Genomic DNA, 22,166 nt, shown 5'->3' with positions numbered 1-22,166 from the left:
TCTTGGGCCGCTCCCGCGGCATATGGAGGTTCCCAGGCTAGGGGTCGAATCGGAGCTGTAGCCACCCGCCTACACCAGAGCCACAGCAACGCGGGATCCGAGCCGCATCTGCAACCTACACCACAGCTCAGGGCAACGCCGGATCGTTAACCCACTGAGCAAGGGCAGGGACCGAACCCGCAACTTCATGGTTCCTAGTCGGATTCGTTAACCACTGCGCCACGACGGGAACTCCTCTCTATGGATTTTTAAAATGAATGGAAGTTCCACTGAATCCACAACATCTGTGAGTTTTGGAGTTGGTTTCTCCTTTTCTCAGATATAGTTTATTTGTCTGTCCCTATTATAGCAAACTGTGTTCTCTCCTTTTCATGAAATGGAGAGGAAATGAGGATGAAGGAAGGGGCTGGCATGTGACAAGCCTTGTAGACCACAGGGACAAGCCGAGTGTCAAGTGTCCTTGGGGTATCTTATTTCATCTGTGACTTTCCAGATGAGTAAGGTACAGAACATCTGGGTCTGAGGCATCCATGGAGGTTTGTCTCCCCTGTTTAGTGTCTGATGCCACCTTGGTGCCAGTGGGGTAGGATCCCAAATATCAGTATTGCCTGAATGTCCTGTGGTCACTTTCTAGTCATGTCAGTGTCAGCAAAAAAAAGTGAGATGTTGGCTGACAGTTATGGGGGGCAGAATTTGAGGCAAAGAAGAACATTAAGTGTGAGGGAAGAGGAAGAGAAAGAAGGCGAGAATGTAGAGTGGACCCCGGAATAGCCAGTGCAGGTGCTCTAGGCAGCCATAGAGCCACAGCAGGAGAGGTAGCTTTAAAGGATATACTAGTAGAAGGGGATTCTCCAGACTTTTCCTGAGCCCCAGATTCTTATCACACTAGATATCCCATAGAACCCTGGTCTCAACGAGTCTTCAGTAGAGTTCACTGTCTACCTAAAGCCCCCCGTCCCCCTATACAGACCATCTTTTCTTGGCATCATCACCATTATTCACCTCTTTGCTCAAGGGGAAAAAAAAACCTGTGTCATTGTAGGCTGTTTTACTTTCTTCACTTTTAATGTTCAATGAAATCTTCATTTGTCCATGGTACATCTTACATCTGTGTCTTTCCTTTTTTCCTTCATTCCTTTCATCCGTCAAGGCCCAGCCAACATTTTCATCCTCATTGGTGCTTTTTCCAACTCTGTCATCAGTTTGGTCACATTTGCAAGCTTCTCCACTTTTACTCTTGCTGAGCTCTAACTTCATTCTGCATTCTGCAGAAGTCTGTAGCGAGAGAGGGATTAGAACAGGTAGAAGAGGTAGAGATGGGAGGGCATGCTGGTACTGGGCAAGGATGTCACTGGATGAGACCCTGGAAAGGTCATGAGCTCCAAGACCTACCTGTTTTTTTTTCTTTTTTTTTTTTTTTGTCTTTTGTCTTTTTAGGGCTGTACTTGCAGCATATGGAGGTTCCCAGACTAGGGGTTGAATCTGAGCTGTAGCTGCCGGCCTACACCATAGCCACAGCAACGTGGGATCTGAGATGCATCTCTGACCTACACCACAGCTCATAGCAATGCCGGATCCTTAACCCACTGAGCTAGGCCAGGGATCAAACTCACATCCTCACGCATACTAGCTCAGGTTTGTTAACCACTGAGCCATGACGGAAACTCCCAAGACCCATATTAACTGTCTGGTTCTGAGGACAGACTCTTGATAATCAGATGATCCTGGGACTAAGCTACAAATGACTGTCACAACTAATTTGTTGTGAGAATTAAGCACTCACTATATAGATGCTAATGCTTTTTGCTATTAACAGCTCATACTTTCAATGCTGTCAAGTTACTTTGGAAACCAGATTATAATCAATATCCACTTTATTAACTTACTGGGAGAAATAATTATTTCAGGGCCTGGCAATTCTCGAGGAATCCATGTCAGGTGCATTAACTCCTTGAAGTCAGCTTACACAGAAGGCACATAGAATTGGGAGATTGTTATGTGACTGTGCATCTTTGCGTGGAGAGTGGGTAGGTGCCACCCTGAACCGGTAGCATTCGTCTGCTATGCCATCCATTTCACAGGAGGGATTGAGCTGCAAATGAGAACTTGACACATTCACACTTTGTTTGCCAGGACCGCCCTGCATCCATCTCCACATGCCAACCTGCTTGGCCCACGAAGCCAACATTCTTTAAGTCCTGTAAGATAGGCTTCCTCCTCCTTCCATAGGATTCAAATGGGCAGGTCCAAAATTTTACTAGGCTTCCTTGCAGGACCTGTCCCTTTTTTTGGTTGACACATTATTCCATTATTTGTATGTTATCCCTTTCAGCCAGGCTAATATCCTGTCCTGATTTCCCAGCAACCAGATTGTCTGCTGTTGGTGACTGTGTGTGTTCACCCTCTGCTGGATGAAAGGTGGTCTTATGGTTTTACTCCCATTGCTCTCATCACAGCGACTTGGGGCTTAGGAGGTGGTTAGTGCATCTCCCACTACTGGCAAACGCCACTACCACGTTGCATTTGGTTAGCTGTGTGGAATTCGGACTCTTCTAAGGTTGGAAGCTCCTAAAGGGCAGAGATGATGTTGTCGTCGTCTTCTCCCAGCCTTTCTGCAAACCTTGCTTATATGTGATATATTGATTCACTTTGTGTCTGAAGTTGACTGTGAGGTGCTGTGGGGCCTTAAGAGGTGCAGCTTGGTTGGGGGAGGTGGTGATACGTGGAGGTCCTGAGTGGGTAGGTGAGTTCTGAAGGCATTCCTGGATGTCAGGTTTGATATGAAGAAGCTAAAATTAAGCAGACTCAGAGGGAGAGTAGCTTACTTTTTCTTCTTTTTCTTCTCATCTTGCATTTTACCCTTACTTCCTTCCCTCGTCTGTATTCCGCCCCCATCCCCTGACCCTGGTTGTCATATTACAAGGTGCTTTCTCATGCCTTGGAAAATTGGTTAAGTATTAGAGACTGCAGAGAGTTGCCTCTGGTTCTCACCGCCCCCCCCATATTGTTGATGGAATTGAGATTAGACTTGGGTACTGGAAAAAATGACCAACATTTCAAAGCTGTCTCTAGACTTGTGCTGGATAACCAACCAGCTGAGGTGAGAGGGGAGCAGTCGCTCTGAGTATGTGGTCGGAAAGGCTTGAAGAGGATGCATTTTGAGGTTAAGACTCAGATAGATGGGAAGTGAATCTAAGTAATAAGGTTCCTGCCCATGAGGCTAGAAAAATAGGATGCTCTTAGCCTAGTATGTGGCAGTCACAAGTGCCCAACAAGGACTTACTGCTGTGATTACCAGCATATTTATTAATGCTCTTATTTTTATTGTTACTTTTTTAGCCCGAAACCGAGGGCTGAGGAGGTTGGATGACTTGCCTAATGCTATCCAGCTCATAAGTGTCAGAGCCAAAATCCATGACTTTGAAACCAAGGCCTGTGCACTAAATTGTGTGCACATCGGGTGTTGAGAAAAATACAGATCCTCAATTTGGGAGAACTCCGAACTGGCGCTCTGAAAAAAGTTGATCATCAAAGGAAACTTAATTTTTCTGTGGCCACCGTGCCCTTTTAAATGCAGGGGTAACTTTAATGGCTGAATGGGTTTAAGATCATGGTCTGTAGCTAATAATCCTGAATGGAAGGATTATTATCATCCCCCACCCCCCTTCCCTCTAATCCCACAAAGGGGTATGTCCTTTCCTGGCACTTCTTTTGACAGCTGGAGTTTGAAACAACTAGCTTTGGTGCTAGCTTATGTGGATGAGTTGAGTGGTTTAGAGAAGTATCTTATTGGGATAGTTCCAGAAACTGCTCGGCAACCACAGAGCTTCAGTTTAGTGACCACAGAGACGCAAAATGACAAACCACAGAGGAGAGGAAACAAGCTACAGCTCACAATTAAACAAATGTGTTGATTTCTCTACACTTCAGTGGTGTGATCTTCACTATTTTTAATTTCAAAAATCATTACTCAGCATAACTGGTATTAGCGAGACAGGCATGTAAGCCATGTCCCAGGGTCCTTCATGGAATTGGCCCCTTTTTTTTCCCTCCCCACCTCCCCCCAGTCCTTCCCCATTTGTTGAGTACCTACCACGTGCTGATCCTGCTCTAAGGCACTAGGAACGCAGCAGGCAATAAAACAGACAGCAGTGCATTGCCTCATGGAGACCCTGTTCTCAATGGTGGCAGGTTACAGATGTATTCAGAAAGTGTTAGATTTAGTGGAGAAAAATAAAGCAGAGGAGGGACTTAGGAGTGCTAGGGTGCAGGTGTTACCATTTTGAACACAGTTGTCAGGGAAGATCTCTTCTGAGAAGATAACATTTGCACAAAGACCTAGAGAAGACGAGGAAGCAAGTTGTGTGCATGTCTGGAGAAAAAAGATTTCTCAGGGAAAGAACAGCCAGCACACACATTCCCAGAGGTGGGGGTGTGTCTGCCGTGTTTCAGGAAGAGCAAGGAAGCTGTGTGACTAAAAGGATGGAGGAGGGATTTCCCGTCGTGACGCAGTGGTTAACGAATCAGACTAGGAACCATGAGGTTGCGGGTTCGGTCCCTGCCCTTGCTCAGTGGGTTAACGATCCGGCGTTGCCCTGAGCTGTGGTGTAGGTTGCAGACGCGGCTCGGATCCCGCGTTGCTGTGGCTCTGGTGTAGGCCAGGGGCTACGGCTCCGATTCGACCCCTAGCCTGGGAACCTCCATATGCCGCAGGAGCGGCCCAAGAAACAGCAAAAAGACAAAAATAAATAAATAAATAAATAAATAAAATAAAATATTAAAAAAAGAAGGAAATTGAACATTTAAAAAAATAAAAAAATAAATAAAAGGATGGAGGAGGCGTCAGAGTTACCTCTGAGGCTGTATCATGTGGGCTTTGACATCCTGCCTGGCAACACTGCTACCATAACAACAGCCTAGGTCACTGGATGAGTAGATGCAAAGGAACCCCGTGGGATTGGTGCTGTGTTGCTCACAGCCAGGGCAGCATGCATCAGTAGCATATAGGAGTTCCTGTGGTGGCTCAGGGGGTTAAGAACCTGACTAGTATCCATGAGGATGCAGATCTGATCCCTGGCCTCACTCAGTGGGCTCAGGATCTGGTTGCAGATGCAGCTCAGTGGCTGTGGTGTAGGCCAGCAGCTGCAGCTCTGATTCGACCCCTAGCCTGGGAACTTCCATATGCCTCAGGTGCGGTCGTAAAGTAAAAAGAAAAAAAATAAAATGAAACTTAAAAAAAAGTATAGAGACAGTGTTTGCTATTCCTGTTGTAGACACTGGGGATAGCAGTTAAGTAGGGTTTTCTCAGATTGGAACTATGGAGGAAGGGGGCACAGGTTGATGAGTTGTGTGTGTGGGGGGAAAGACGGTACCATCTCGAGATACACCTTGATTGTGTATCTGTCATCATACCAGTGTCGGTGGGAAGGTGTGCTCAGGATTAAGGCAGGGACTTGGCTTGCTGACCAACTTCACTGAGTTGTTTTCTACAGTCTTCCCAAGCACAGCCAGTGTCTTCATAATAATACGAATAATAGAACAGTACCGCCAACCTAATAACACTCTGAGAGGTTATGTGTGAGTAACTCTGCTAAATGTACTATAAATATCCTCTCATTGGACCACATCTGTTTGGCTCCCTCTTTATGCAAAGAGCCTTGTACAGTGTCTGGCCCAGAGAAAATACTCAGTAGATGCCTTGGAATGAACGCATCTTTCTCCTCACAACCTATAAGGTTCATGTCTTTCTTATCCCTTTTTAGAGATATGCCCCTGGTCATGAACTTTAAGTAAGTTTTTCAAGGGCACAAAGCTGGGAAGGGGGATTCAAATCCAGGTCTTTGTGACTCCAGACCTTTGTCTGCGACTGTGCAGAGCTGCGTGCCTTGAGGTCAGGTGAGGTGTTCTGACTTTGGATTCTTCTGGTTCTGAGTGCAGGTGTGGTACAGCGAAGGGCGGGTAACCAGGACTCAGGTGAGAGACTTACTCTCCTGCTTTTCTTTGGCCACCACTTAGCCCCTTAGCTCTGGCCCTCTATTTGTAAATTGGTAAATTGTAAATCACGAATGCAAGCCCTTCTTACAAGACTTTAATAATGGAACTTCTTATAGTAAGAGTGTGTATTTGTCAGTTATAAAGTGGTCAGCAAAGTAAATGGGGGACCATCATTCTTTTAAAGTATCCACTGTTAACAATCTTGAAAAAAATTATGGAAGGTTATGGGCAACTATTTCTGAATATGGTATTTATTATACCAACATTGAAATACTTTTTCTGTAAAGGGCCAGGTGATAAATAAGTCCAACTTTGTGAGCCACAGATCTCTTTCTGTTGCAACTACTCAACCCTGGTGTTGTAGCATGAAATTAGCCATAATGATATATAAATTTATACATACGTAGTATATGAAGGAATAGATGGGGCTGTGTTTCAGAGTTTAAACTTTATCTATAAAAACAAGCAGGCTTTAATTTGCTGGTATAGGTAGTGAACATACATAGACACATGTGCACACACTCACACATCTGACATATTTTGTATATTAGGTAGTGTTCCAGGGTAATCACTTTAAGAGAACAGTCTTGGAGTGGGGAAGAATAAGTGTGTATACCTTGATGGTATGATCAACAACCTCCCAAAAAGATGTGTAAAAATTGAATATGAGTAGACTCAGCCATTGGGTAGGCCTGGATTTTTCTGAACAGGGGTTCTAATTTTAACCTCTTTTTGCCATGTTGGTTGCTTTGATTCTGTCACAGTATTCCAGCATCATTTAATGGTCTGTCTAAGCCACTGGATCCCCTTTGCTCCTTTTGCTACTTCCTTCGCCCCATTTGTGTTTGTGACTGCTTCAATTCTAAATATCCGTATTCTTTTTTTTTTTTTTTTCTTTTTGGCTAACCCATGGCGTACAGAGTTCCCAGGCCAGGGATTAGATCCAAGCTTCAGGTATAACAGCTGCAGCAACACTGGATCCTTTAACCCACTGTGCCAGGCCAGGGATTGAACCTGCATCCCAGGGCTGCAGAGATGCTGCCGATCCCATTGCGCCACAGCAGAAACTCCCATGTTCTGAATAATAGATGTGGGTTAGATAATTAAATAAATGTGTATTATGTATATTGTTTGCTGTACTTGTGACTTGAACAGAGCATTTCCCAAAGACCATCCCAGTGATCTTCCCAGCCAGCATTTTACTCTTATTTAGCTTCCCTGGTCTGGGTTTATGTCTCCTGCCTCTGATGTTTAAACAGCCAAGAGTTGTTTGCATTGCTTTTTATTTGACTTCCTGTGTATTCTTCATGGTAAGATCCTTCAGCTAGCCATGTGGGAGGTAATATTTGTACAAGATCACATTTAGTGTATATAAGAGAAAATGTTTTTTCACATCAGTGTCTTGTTCTTAAGATTCTTGGTAGCTAAAGGAAATAATTCTTTTTTGAAAAAAAAAATTGACCCATTCTTTCTAATAGTTCTGCATTTTAAGAAATGTGTAGTCTTGCAGATTGAGAATTCTCATCTGAAGAGAATGCAAATTATGTATTACCTTCCCATAAACTTTACCTTAGTAAGATAAAATGGAAATATCAATGTACATTTGCTGTCATTACACACACACACACACACACACACACACCCCACTTATCTGAAAGGTAATAGTGAGAGTTGTATGACAGGTGCCTAGCCTCATGCCAAGATGTTAGTGCTGGATTTATGTGAGATGTTTGTATATAATTAGAGAGTTTTGTCATAGAAAGACTTCAGCATTGATGGTATTCAAAATTATTTGTCTTTTCCTGAGTATGTCCTTGGAAACATTTGTTTAAAATGGTTAAAGCCAGTGCTTAATGGATAAACAAACAATGTACACTCATAATGTTGGAATACTATTCAGCCATCTAAAAAAAGAGAACTGTTTATTCCAGAGCCAATTGAATGGATTTTAGAGGCACTGTGCCAAGTGAAAGATGTCAGCCATTGTCAAAAATTTGCATGCTGTGTGATTCCCTTTATATAATATTCTGGAAAAACATCAAATCATAGGATGAGGACAGGTCAGTGACTAGCATGGCTTAGGGGTGAGGGAATGAGTTGAACACAGTGGGGTAGCAGGCAGAGGTTTTTTTGGGGGAACAGTTCTGATTCTGCGTCCTAATGGTGGTAGTTACACAAATATGTACATATGTTAAAAAGTGATAGCCCTGGACACACATGTAAAATGTCAATTTTCCTGTGTGTTAATTTTTTAAAAGTAAAGTGAAAAAGGAAAATTAGAGTGCTTGAATGTGTTTGTCGAGAACACGAAAAGAGTCACAGGATAGCAGATACCAGGGATTTCTGATGAGAAAACTACTAACTGTACTTTTTCAAATGAAAAACTCATGGATGTTGTTACCAGGGTTACAAAGAAGGTAACAAAAATGCAGCTTCTGCTCAGTGAATAACACCTTTAGCTCCATGCAGAGTGCAGGGGAATATTCAAAGTTATGTGTCCCCCAGCGGCTGTAACTCGGTCCTCCTGTGCTTATGGAGCCTTTCCGGTCGTCTTTATGGTGATCACTTTCCTTCCTTGGTGTGTATATACGATGTGTGACAGTTACGGGGGCTGTGGGAACCATAACTTTAAGTTCTGTGACTTTTCTGTGAGTAAAACCAGCCATAATGTTGAATTAATGTCATTCTTCACATTTAATTTCCATGTTGTTCTAAGTGGAAGACTTATCGCGTATTTGAATAAAAGCTTCGTGTTCCTTTTTGATAGCGTGTAAATGATGGGGGTGACGTGGGCTCATTTTGCCACTTAACAAATGTCATCATTAAGCACCCGGGAGGCGGACTTGGGGGAGTGTATGTGCTGGTCCGAGGGCTGATGCTTTTTAAACCCATCCATTCTTCTCTTAGAAAATGAAAGAAACTGGACCACCATGTTCCTGGGTTAATAAGTACATGCTTTAAACAGACGTTCTGGTCCCAGCACTGGTAGTGTTGTGGAACTACCTTCAAACAGGATTGATTAAGTGGATCATTGATTCATTTCATAAAATGAGACACTAACAGAGGGTGTCTAGCTTCAGAGGACCAGACAGCAGATGTTCCCTGTTGGTTGTGCACGTGGAAGCCTGGTTCGGCTATTTTTGGTTTTGTAAATAGCCCAAAGAGGAATTGCTGAGCCTCCAGGAAATAATCGTGAGGAGTGTAATTGTGTGAGAGGCATGAAGAGAAATCTTTGATTGCTGTCATAAAGTATCAGGCTGTCCCTTGCCACTTAACCAGGGTGTCCTTTTATACATAACACAAGTAGGAGGCACCGACTGAGAAGCAGACGAGGAGGTGAGCAGCAGAGGCCCAGTTGCCTCCTTTCTTGTCTGCTGCCAGGTCAAGCCCACACTGAGAGTGAGGGCCCTTCGCTCAGCCAGGCAGTGGTGGTCCTTCCGGAGCCAGGGGGACTCCGGTGGCTGAGTGCTGGGAAAGTGCTCAGAGACATGTCCAAGTGTCCAAAACCACCATCGCTTCTGTATGAATTAATATGGATGGAGTGAAAAGTATTCACAGTCAAGGGACATTAGACCTGGGACTAGAGATAGAGTCAGATGTGGTGTGAGAAGCACAGATGCAAACTCTAGGGCCTCTGTGCTCCCCAGTGAATGCTCACCAGGCTCCACACTGACTTGCGATCAGGGCTCGTTTCTGCCTTGCTACAGTATTTCTTGATGTCACTGTGTGCAGAAGGGGTGGGAGCAGGAAGCCCCTGCTTGTTGGCAGTCTTTCATCATCCCTCTTAGGGCCTGGGAGAAATGCCCCCTGGCTCTGGAACCCAGGTTCCATTGCTGCCTGAGCTCCATTGAGAGAGAGAGAGAGTCAGAGTCTTGGAAGGCAGCCTGCCTTGTATGCAGGCAGGATCTTTGAATTTGCCAGATAATCCCTGATTTTTGCTGTGGGTGGGAAGGACCAATGACCACAGGGCTGCTGGTACCCCCAGTGCTTCATGGTCAGCTAAGCAGTCTCTGCAGGCCTGCTGCCTGTGTTTAAATTTACTCATAACTTCAGAGTTACTCAGCCCTTTTTTTGGGATGGAGAAACATCACGTCTTCCCACAGGAAATCAGCCCTGGCTAATGTGTTGGGCAAACAGGAACATACTCCAAATGCTGGAAGACATGTGTTCATTTCCCTTCCCCTGTGCCTTTCCATGCTGACCACCATCTTCACAGAACCTTCATAAAACTCTTGGAGCAACTCTGGATTTGTGCATATAAAACCTGATACAGTGCAGGTGTCTACTGCATCCCATACGACCTGCTGAGCCATGCTCACGTCATTGGCCCATGGCGTCATTTCCTGGGTGTCTGAGGTATATTCAGCGTAGGAGACATAGACACCTCCCATCTGATATCATTTGTTGGGAATTTGCATTTCCTACTTTTTGGTTGGTTCTTGGACAGTTGCTAGACCCATGAGGTTAGGGTTGGAGGAAAGTCCTTCTGATCACATTTGAAGGGTATCCTACCTGAATGCTAAGCTTGGGGCTCCAGGACCTGATCTGCCCCTTTCTCCTTAATGGCTGGGGGCCAGGTCCTCATGGAGGGACCTGGCAGGATAACTCTGTTGCTTCTACCTCCTCACTGGGACAAAGCTGCTGGCATGCTAAGGACTTGGATGAACTAGAGATGCCTTAGCAGCCCAGTGGGAGAACAGAATGGGCCTCATCCACACTTTGATCAGTGATTGAGATAGCAGAGGCTGCAGCCAGATGGACTCCAATGAGTCAACCTTTTACTGCCAAGAGTTGCCTCACACATTGGAAGGTGGCTCTCACATCTGAAACTGAGTATGCAAATGGCAGCCTCAAAGGGAAAGACCTGATAAAGGATATCCTTATGGGTTGGTATCCTTTTGCTTCTTTAAAGCAGGGTTCTTATTAATTTTTCTTCTTCTTTACAGAAGCTCTGTGGAAGCACTGATCTGAATGCTTCTCTGACATCTCAGCATTTTGAAGAGCAATCTGTGAGTGACAAACACTACAGTAAATACTGTAAATATTTCCTATCAAATATTTGGACTTGTGTTTTTTTATCTCCTTTCTTTCTAAAGGATACTGAACTGTATCCACCCACAGAGAGGGGCCTTGCAAATTATAGCTGGAAAAGATGAATTCAGTGTCTATTGATTTTGGTGGAGTGGGATAAGAGTCTTCTAAAAATACAGAGCCATGAAACTGAGTGAGATGGTACCGGAGACAAAGCCATTCTGAAGTGCTTTGAAATGTGGAGGTCGAAACTTTCAAAAGAAGGCTGTGGGGAGAGACTTAGCCACAAGATCAATTAATTGAAAGTCAAATAAATGAGCAATAAATCATTTTATCTGTACTCTCTTTTTCAAGAGAGATAATTTTGCACTTTTCAAAACTTTAATGGGATCCGTTGAATAAATATTTAAAAGTCGATTTGAATTGGATGTTATGGCCGGTAGGAGTTGATGCCTTCCTAGAGAGGGAAGTAATCTTGTGGGGGGTGGTGAGGCTGTGAGGTCAAGTGTGGGAAACACCATAATGGGGGCCAGGGAATGAAAGAAAACTAGGTGATAAGCTGGAGAGCATGGGGCAGAGAGGAAACGGGTTGCCTGTGGCCCCAGGGGAGGCACCTGCTAAAGAGTCCTGAACTGAAATGTTTCTATTGCACGTGGAGAAGTTGCATCAGAATTGAGGGGTTCAGGAGTTCCCGTCGTGGCGCAGTGGTTAACAAATCCGACTAGGAACCATGAGGTTGCGGGTTCGGTCCCTGCCCTTGCTCAGTGGGTTAACGATCCGGCGTTGCCCTGAGCTGTGGTGTAGGTTGCAGACGCGGCTCGGATCCCGTGTTGCTGTGGCTCTGGTGTAGGCTGGTGGCTGCAGCTCCGATTGGACCCCTAGCCTGGGAACCTCCATATGCTGCGGGAGCGGCCCAAGAAATGGCAAAAAGACCAAAAAAAAAAGAATTGAGGGGTTCAGTGGGGTGAGGGGAGAAAAAGGGGAGACATCACACAGCACCCAGGGGGGAGGATGCAGGTTCCTGGGAGCTAGCCCCACTACTGCACTTTTGCATGCTCAGATCTCTCTGGGTGCCACAGGGAACTATGGGGCAGGAGTAGGACATGGGCGAGTCTAAAGGGATTTCAGATGTCGGCAGGCAGCTTATCTGCGTCTCCTTGGAAAGTTGATATTGCAAAGATCATTTCATGGATTCTGGTAGAATCCCACTGGGGAGGAGGACAAGAATGGGCTAACAGAACCATGTAGCCATGTCATTGACATGGGTGGGAGTTGGGGGATGACCCTTGAAGGTTTGCCTTTAACAGGGATCATCTTTTTCCAAGACAGTTGACTTCACTTCTTCTCCATCTGTGCAGACTCTCAGGGAAGCCGGTGATGGCTTGAGTCACCTGCCCAGCCCCTTTGCCTACCTCCTCACCATACACTTGAAGGAAGGCCGGAACCTGGTCATCCGGGATCGCTGCGGTAAGTGAGCCCTGGTGCCGCTGTGCTCTTGGTAGCCTGCATGCTGCTTTCTCTCAACCTGGTCAGTCAACTTTTTCCATCTCCAACTGGTCCGTGGTAGCCTGGGGCTAGCATCTGAGCTTTCCCAGGTGTCGAGGTGTTTGCAGTAAATTATTTAAACATCTTGAATCTTACCATCCTTTTCTATTATTAAAGTAATAATAATCAAATATTAATAATCATAAGTTAATGTAGAAGGAAATAAGATCACTGTTAAGTGCATGGTTAGCATGCAGCAGCTACTAAAGAAAATGTTTCCTTGGAGTTCCTGCCATGGCTCAGCAGTAACAAACCTAAGTAGTATCTGTGAGGATGTGAGGTTCGATCCCTGGCCTCACTCAGTGGGTTAAGGATCCAGCATTGCTATGAGCTGTGGTGTAGGTCACAGACATGGCTTGGATCCCATGTTGCTGTGGCTATGGTGTAGGCTGCTGCAGGTGTGGCCCTAAAAAAAAAAAAAAGAAAGTAAGTGTTTCCTTAACTATACTTCAATAAAACTTAAAAAATAAGTTTCCTTGATCCTAGTTTACTTATGCATGAGAAATATGTGAATATATCCTTAGTCTAAGTTATCAAATGTACACGTAGGTGGAACTGCTATCTGAACTACCCTCTTTCCTGCCCTGAAATCCCACTGGATTCCCCTCCCTCTGGATAACATCTGTTATTTGCATGTAATTGATTTTTTAATCTTTGCTACTTAATTCTGTGCATTCACACACACATTTCGTTGTTGTTTTTTTTTTTTTTTTTTTTTTTTTTTTTTTTTTTTTTGCTTTTTAGGGCCACACACAAGGCATATGGAGGTTCCCAGGCTAGGGGTCAGTTTGGAGCTACAGCTGCCAGCCTATGCCATAGCAATGCGGGATCCGAGCCACGTCTGTGATCTACACCATAGCTCACGGCAAAGTTGTAAATATATTGAATTTAATTGAATATAGTTGATATTGAATATAGTTCCCTGTAGCACCTATATCTTTTATAACCAGTAGTAATTGTTCCCGTCTCTTTTATTTATTGGGAAGATGCATCATTATCTATTAAGAAAACAATCCCCTCCCAGCAGGTTTCTTTTTCTATCCTTTGGGGTGTGATGTGCCTTCCTGACTGTGATTGTTCATTGCTGCTTGGTTTTCACGAGTATTAGGGTGGTCATCAGGGCAGGTTTGGTGCCCACTGATGATTTCTGCAGGGTTCATACTTATTGACACCTGTGCCCCCCTCATGTCTTCTTGGCCTGGGACTGACATGACTGATCAATATGGCGATTTTTTTTGTGGAGCCCAACCCAACCTCAGAAGTTTATCCAACCCAGTCCTTTGGGCCAGTAGTTCTCAAATGTGAGTGCACATCAGTGCCGCCTGGAGGGCTTATGAAAACACACATTACCCACCCCCAGAGTTTCTGATTCAGTAGGTCTGGGGTGGGGCCCGAGAACTTGCATTTCTGACATGTTCCCAGCTGTTCACAATGCCGCTGGTCCAGGAACCACCCTCCGAGGATGGCTGCTCTGGGCAGTGGGTGATGGCACATGAGAAGACACATGTGCATCTCCTAGTTGGGAGAGTTTCAATTCTCTGTGAGACATAGCACTCTCTTTTTCTGGGGCTGGACCTCATTATGCATTTGTTCTCAAGCTTTACTTAATTTGCAGTCTCCGAACATAATTTGATATTCAGCTAATTAACATAATTAGGTGCAGAGAACTGTGTGATGTGCCAGAATACTGAGTATAAAAGGATTCGTGACTTATCTATGAATTTACAATATTTATTCTGCATAACATGCTCTGTGATTCTCTGGCTATAAGATCGATAGCTGATTGTTTCAATACTCAGTGTCCTTCAGATCTGTGCACATGGCATTTCTGTCTTATCTTTTAGGTTTTTCACAGACACATGCTCCCTCTCCTCTCAATCCTCTGAACATTTTACCTCCAAAAACCATGACCTTAAACTGGATACATGGCTGATCCGCCCTGTCCATATTAGTACCGTATTAGCTGAGTGACCATTTTATTCACTTTCGTAGGCCCTTCTGTGCCATAGAGGTGGTTTATACAGAGAACACGTCATACATTTTAGTCCTTCATTACGGAAATCCAACTTAAGTGCTGGACTTAAAGAAAAGGGGTGCTAAAGACAGTCGCAAAAGCGAAACTGTCCTCCCAGGAGGAATGGAGTTCCTTCATTCACTCCTTGACTCTGCAAGCGCGGTTCCAGTCCCGTCCCTGGGACAAGCATCACACGGGTACTGGACGGGAACCTGGTAGTTAAAGTCCAGAAAAAAGACAACTTTAGAATATCTTGCAAACCACCGGCTTCAACCGATTTAGCAGAAGTCTTCATTTAGGAGATTGAAGTACAGAGGCTAAGGGACTTGACCAGGGACACACTGGGAGGCGGTGGCTGAGGCAGGACTCAGAGCAGGTGGCTCTGCGGGACAGATTTGGGGCCTTACAATCTACTTCTTGGCTTTGAATTTCCTTTGGCAACTTACTCTCTCTGTAATGTAATTAATCTACTGTAAAATGGGCATGGTGTAACTTGCTCTATAATGTAGTTCTAAGAATTAAAAAAAAAAATGGTTAGGAATTTGGGATTAGCAGATATACCCTGCTATATATAAAACAGATGAATAAGGACCTACTCTATAGTACAGGGAACTATACTTTATATATATATATAAATATATATATATATATATATTTTTTGTCTTTTTAGGGCTGCACCCCAGCATATGGAAGTTCCTGGGCTAAGGGTCGAATTGGAGCTACAGCCATGGGCCTACACCACAGCCACAGCAACGCGGGATCTGAGCTGCATCTGTGACCTACACCATAGCTCACAGCAATGCCGGATCCTTATTTCACTGAGTAGGGTCAGGGATCGAACCTGCGTCCTCATGGATAGTGATCGAGTTTGTTACCACTGAGCCATGACGGGATTGCCTATGCTTAATATCTTGTAATAACCTATCATGGAAAAGAATCTGAAAAAGAAGATATCTGTATATAGAAGTGTAACTGAATCACTTTGCTGTACACCTGAATCATTGTAAATCAGCTGTATTTCAATTAAAAAAAAGTTAAAAAAAGGAAAGCATATATAGCTGAGTATCATATATAGAGAAAACAATCGAGAAATGATAGTGTGTTATAGTAATTAATGAGCAATGGTAAAGAACGTGGCCCGTGACCCTGACTCCCAGTGGTGAGCTGATCCCTGAGTTCCACGTCAGGCTCCCCATCCGGGGGCCCTTGGATCCTTGGCCCTTAGGATTTGATTTATGTTTTATTTTGTATGTATTGAATTCTCTAGTTAAATTGATCAAATACTGATTTGTAATGACAGGATACCTTCAAAGTGTTGTTGAAATGTGTTCCACCCTTGGCTGCAGAGGACCTGCTCCAGGATATTTAACCCCGCTGTGCCATCACCGTTGGTGAATTTTTAGAGAGAGAGAGAAAAAGAAAGCATTTTTGGTGACTCATTCTCAGCTGAGGGAAGAGTTCAGTGTTTCCTTTGGATTGTTATGTAATCATTGCTGTTTATGTAACATTCTATATAGAACATGGGTTTGCAAACCTCTTCTGTACAGTGCCCAAAATAAATAGTTTCGGATTTATGGATCACAGGTCCATAAACTTGGTGACAGCTACTCTGCTGGCATGGTGACCAGACAGCTATAGGTAATATAGTAACTAGTGTGATGTGACCATAACCCAGTACCATTTTATTTATAAGAACAGGCACTAGGCTAGATTTGACCTATCCTCAAAAGTTTGCTGACTTCAGTCTATAGTATTATGATCTGATTTTAAATTTACTCTTGGGGAAACTGCTTTTTAGAGTAGCAGAGCAAATCTTTATTTAAAATAAAGGACGTATAATCTAATGATAAAGTGATCAAGTTGTGAAGCTCATGCTTTCCAATGAAGTGTCTAGAAAGCATCTCAGTAATGTGACATAAAATAATGCAGAAAAATCTAGAGAGATTGTGTACTAAAAAGTCATTTTTCCCCTGTATTTTTTTGCTTGTCAGTAAAGTGAAAAGTTATCATATCTCTCTCAAGAAAAGGTGTTTCTAACATACCTCAAGAAGGGGCTTCAGGAGTTCCCATTGAGGCTCAGCAGTTAACACATCTGACTAGCGTCCATAAGGATGTAGGTTCGATCCCTGGCCTTGCTCAGTGGGTTAAGGGTCTGGCGTTGCCGTGAGCTGTGGTGTAGGTCACAGACACAGCTCAGCTCCCGAGTTGCTGTGGCTGTGGTGTAGGCTGGCAGCTAACCTGGGAATCTCCATACGCTGAAGGTGTGGCCCTAAAAAGCAAAAAACAAAACAAAAGGGGGGATTTCAGAGGTGCTTACTGGGTTTGTGATTGAGGACTAAAATGTCATCTGGCCCATCTGGAAACAAGGCAGGGAGCGTCTTTCAGAAGTAGCACCCCCCAATTAGCCCCTCCCCCCCAGTTCTGCTGCCAGTCTGCAAGTGCTAAACAAAGGACTTCCTGTTGACAGAAGTGCTGTCCACATTTTATCTGAATCTCTCACTTCTCTGGCTCAAACCTAGGGCTGGTTTGTTAGGGAGACTGTCCAGGTGGGATTTTGAGATTTTTCTGGGAATTTTGAGGAAGTTTGTTATATTAGGAAGTTGCTAATTGTTCTTTGCAGAGTTAGGAGGGGCCTATGGCTTCTGAGCAATGCACAGGTTTAGCAATGGTGTCAGGAAGGCGGTGTTATGTAGTCACCGCCCCTCCCCGAGTATCCCACCCAGAGCATCCTAGGGTCTTAAGCTGTCAGCTTGTCTATCCTCCTACAGAACATATAGATAGGCGTGTGTGTGCACACATGCATGTGTTCATGGAGTAAATCCAGCAAAACCTGGAGGTCGTTAAAAAGAACTGGAGTTAGTGAGTGAAGATTGCGTAATAATTCACATCGCTGTCGTGAAGGTGCCTGTCCATCCATGCGTCACCATGGAGATAAGCGTATGGAACACTGAGAGGTTTTGAGGAGTTGCTGTCAAAGTGTGGCCGCATTAGAAGATGGCCTCTTCCCGGCATGTGGTCCTTTACCTTGACTAGGCTCAACCCCCTACTGGGGAAGCTCCTTGCTAACTAAGCAGCCTCATCTTTTCTTTTTGCTGGAAAACTTGGCTTGCAAAGCCTGTCTAGGAATGAGCCTCACTTGATTGCTATAAAATGCCCAGGCATTGCCTTAAGCCCACCTTCCCAAGAATGTCTCTAGGAGAAAAACTCCTGTCTCTGCTTTGTCCCCGTTACAGCCAGTGGCCTGTCACCTGTGCCACTGTCCTTCCTTCCCTGTCATCTAATTTTCCTTTGCTCTGTCTTTCCATGCTGCATCTTCCTCCTAATGTCTTCCTTCTGCTGCTTTATATTCCTCATGTCCTTCCCATTCTATTTTCTGAGAAGTTCTCCAGGCTGTATTATTTTTTGTCTTTTTTTTTTTTTTTTGCCATTTCTTGGGCCGCTCCCGCGGCATATGGAGGTTCCCAGGCTAGGAGTCGAATCAGAGCTGTAGCCACCGGCCTACACCAGAGCCACAGCAACGTGGGATCCGAGCCGCGTCTGCGACCTACACCACAGCTCACGGCAACGCCGGATTCTTAACCCACTGACCAAGGGCAGGGACCGAACCCACAACCTCATGGTTCCTAGTCGGATTCGTTAACCACTGCACCACGACGGGAACTCCCAGGCTGTATTATTTTTGACCAAACCAGAAACATGCATGTTTTAAGTTCTTTATCTGGGCCATTGTCTGGTAATTCTTTGTGGGGGTCTACAGTTTTAAGATTGGTATAGCAGAAGAAATGTGATAACATCAGTTCATTTTAAGTCCAACTGTTTCATAGTTTGGTTGATGCATATAGAACATTGAACCCTGACTCAGTTTCCCACTTGAGGGGACGTGGCTAAGAACTTATTTCGGTGTCCTTGAATGGACAGTGTGAATGCCAGCAGCCCTCTTTTCTAGACCTCTCATGAGCACCATGTGACATGGGCAGGCCTCTTGTCCTGGGAAAAATGCTCCACTCCAGGCTTAAATCCTGGAAAACAACATCCCTTGTCCAAAAACCCTGTATTTTCCTTCGATGTGAAAGCAGTTACGTACTATCCTGCTATGGAATGTAGTACTAGGTTGCTTATGCCCTCTGGTGGCCATATTTCAGTACTGCAAAAGGGAAAGAATAGTCCATTGCAGTTCATTGTAACATCACTAGGGCTGTAGGGCTGAGTGTTGAGAAGAGTTCATGGTTGTCTTCTTGATGTGTTTCAGGCAGTGAAAATTCATGACCCATTCATTCATTGAGCAAATGGTTCTTTAATCGCACCCCATGTAGACAACTGGCCTGTGTTTTTAAGAGCACGGATAGCTTCATTTTCAGATACAGGACAAGACACATTAGATAAGTCATTTTTCCTATTTGAAAGGAATGGTTTAGACAGAAATTTTAAAGATCTCCCACTAGAGTGAAAAGCTGGCCATGTGATAGGGATTTAATAAATTACTAAACTGCTACTAAAATGTTCAAACGTCAGGTACCTCTGATTTCCATCCTGTTTTCCTCTTGCTGTTTAATAGACTGTTTTTAAAGATTGAGCCATTTTTATGATGATATATTTCTCCTTTAAAATGGAAAGGATACTCTTATATTAGACCTGGAGAGAAATGTTCTTGTGTTGCGGCTGTGATCGGGGGACAGGTGGGGTGTTTCTAGAACACTGTGTTGTGTACTGAGGAGCAGCTGTGTAGCTTCCTAGCAGGTATGCTATGAATGGGGTACAGTGAGGGTTCACCTCTCTGCCCCCAGGTGGCTCTGTGGGCTTGGACCAGGCCCTCACCAGTTTCTTCTGTATACTCCATTCTGTTCAACAAAAATGCCCTTTTGTGTGCTAGGATGTGAACTGTTGGGAGGCACTGGATAGTGGATAAGAGTCACGGATCAGCTCAGATACCCTCTAGCAGTAGTTGTGGGGACTAACTTGGTGTGTGCTTATGGCAATGTGTGTGTGGTGGGGACGGTGTCATTGCAGTGCACAGTGACCATTAGCAATTCTTGCTGTGTCTGGTTCTAATTATTCTCACTTGGGTTTTATTTCTGTGTTTTTGCTCTGGGAAAGGCATTTCGGCCAGTTTTATTTTGGGCCCTTCTTCCCAATTTCTTTTTAACTTGTTCCACAGTGTGCATAAATTTTGCTTCTCTCTCTCCCTCTCTCTCTCTCCTTTTTTTTTTTTTTTTTTTTTTTTTAGGGCCGCATCTGCAGCATATGGAAGTTCCTGTGCTAGGGTTGAATCATAGTAGATTTTGTAAGCCCCCACCCCTGCCCACTGCCACTGGGACAACGGCATTGTTAAGGCTGTTTTCTGAGACTAGTTTCTGCTGTTTTGTCAGTGTGACAGCAGAAATGAGAGACCCGTTTTTAAAGGTGCCTTATTTGGATAAGAACTCTACTGTGGATTGATGGTTTTATTTTCCTTATCTTAAATTTAACTCAGAAAATGCCCCTCAAGTTTCATAGTGACCAACATGGAAAACTTGGTGTGGATGAAATCATCCCAGGAGGTCATTACTCACTGGAATCTTCTAGTAAAAATATTGTACTGATCTTACTTTATTTTTTAATTTTTTTTTTGTCTTTTTGCCTTTTCTAGGGCTGCTCCCATGGCATATGGAGGTTCCCAGGCTAGGGGTCCAATTGGAGCTGTTGCTGTCGGCCTACGCCACAGCCACAGCAATGTGGGATCCGAGCCACGTCTGCGACCTACGCCACAGCTCACGGCAACGCCGGATCGTTAACCCACTGAGCAAGGGCAGGGATCGAACTCGCAACCTCATGGTTCCTAGTTGGATTCGTTAACCACTGAGCCACGACGGGAACTCCTGATCTTACTTTAAAAAAAAAAAAAAAAGAAGGAAACATTTTGTTCTAAAGCATAATAGGATCTGACTTCAAATTACTTGATAATTTGCTGTTTTTCCCTCACATATTTATGTTTTTATTGAAGTGTAGTTGGTTTCTAATGTCATGTTAGTTTCAGATGTATAGCACAGTGATTCAGTTACACATATATATTCTTTTCAGGTTATTTTTATAGGTTATTACATTTGATATTTATTATTTAGTATATTACATATTAATATTTTATATACATAAAATATTGAGTATAGTTCCCTGTGCTATACAATAGGTTCTTGTTGGTTATCTATTTTGTATGTAGCAGTGTGTGTATATATTAATCCCAGCCCCCTAACTTATCCTTCCTTTCTTGCCCTGCATATATTTTGTCTACATTATGAAAGTTTAACTTTGAAAAGAAATTATAAATGTCATAGTACAACCTTCCTTGTTTAATCAGTGTTCCAGATTATGTTGTTATTCCAGATTTGAATTAGTAGTAATCATTGTGCAAGAATGTGCCCATATCCGTGTGTCAAACTGCATTTCTTTGCAAGTCATTTATCACAGTGGGTTGGGTGTTTTCTGTCACCTGATCTGAACACCTCAAGATTCTCCTTATAGAACTGCCAGCTCACTCTTGAGCAAAGCCTCTATTTTGCTCACCCACCGGGAGCATATGTGTGATCTATTTCCTGTTTCTCACCCACGCTGTGTGTAGATTGTCTTTGTTAATTTTGAGAGAGAAAAAGTATCATCATGGTTTTGTTTTAGTTTCCGTTAGTAAATTTGGACCCTAAGATATGTTTGCTTAAGCGATATTTGCTTTTCTTTTGAAAACAGTCAGTTCCATCCATCACTGTTGCTCACTGTTCTGGTTCTCGATGTGTTCATGTATATTTTTCTAATTTGCCATTTGCCTTTTAATTTTGTTTATAAAGTTTTTGTTGCAAACATCTTTTCAAGTGTTAAAATTTTATTGTGGAGCGTTTCCTCCTTTGTTTTTGTACCTTGAAAGGCCTTTTCTCTCCTGAGAGAAATACACATTAACCTATATTTATTCTCTTTTCTACCCAGTTTTCCATTTTTCATTGATCTTTTTGATCTGCCTCAAGTTTATTTTGATTTTTAGCCCATAGTCAGAACTTAGTTTTACATTTTGCCAAATGGCTCTTTAATTAACTGGGACTAAATTTTCCTTTCCCTAATGATTTGATGGCCACTTTTTAATCGGGTATTAATTACCAGTGAGGGTCTGCTTCTTGGATTTCTCTTTGATTCCGATGGATGTGTTGTTCTGTTTGGGTGCCAGCGGAACATCACAGGTTTTACTGCCTGGAAAGGTCATGGTCAGTACTTAATTTTCCAAAAACTGGGGCTTTGCTGCACATTGGAGTACCTTCTCTGAACACCAGATGGCGCAAGATCACCGGCGTGCTTGTATGGGAGCAGCAAAAATACCCTGGCCAGCATCTTTAGAAGGATACTCATTCCAGAGCAAACTCAAAACTTGAAAGATGCAAGCACCCATCCTAAAACTCACCTAGCAGTTGGATTTCCTCACTTGATCAGAAGCCTGCCTTGGTTCTGCCCTTGTAGCCTGCCCTGGTCCTGCAGCAGGGACTGGGGGCTGAGTTTGGAAACCTGCTTCTTTTTACCCCTTTTCCCATAGGATATAGACCAGCATCGGTCAGTCCTTTTTATCCTAAGA

The 22,166-nt window shown here is 43.8% G+C and overlaps 1 protein-coding gene across 5 annotated transcripts in view; it reads left to right on the top strand.

Annotated features, from left to right (window-relative positions):
- MCTP2 (multiple C2 and transmembrane domain containing 2) overlaps positions 1-22,166 on the top strand; it is a 233,829-nt gene that overhangs the window by 53,434 nt on the left and 158,229 nt on the right. For all 5 annotated transcript variants that reach the window (XM_047794408.1, XM_047794405.1, XM_047794409.1 and 2 more), the window contains exons 3-4: positions 10,941-11,003; positions 12,384-12,492. In XM_047794408.1, the coding sequence (XP_047650364.1) occupies positions 10,941-11,003; positions 12,384-12,492 (172 nt within the window). The remainder of the gene's footprint in view (positions 1-10,940; positions 11,004-12,383; positions 12,493-22,166) is intronic.

The sequence above is a fragment of the Phacochoerus africanus genome, chromosome 9 (assembly GCF_016906955.1).
Source record: "Phacochoerus africanus isolate WHEZ1 chromosome 9, ROS_Pafr_v1, whole genome shotgun sequence".
Taxonomy (NCBI): Eukaryota; Metazoa; Chordata; class Mammalia; order Artiodactyla; family Suidae; genus Phacochoerus; species Phacochoerus africanus.
This window is presented reverse-complemented; position numbering and strand designations above follow the sequence as displayed.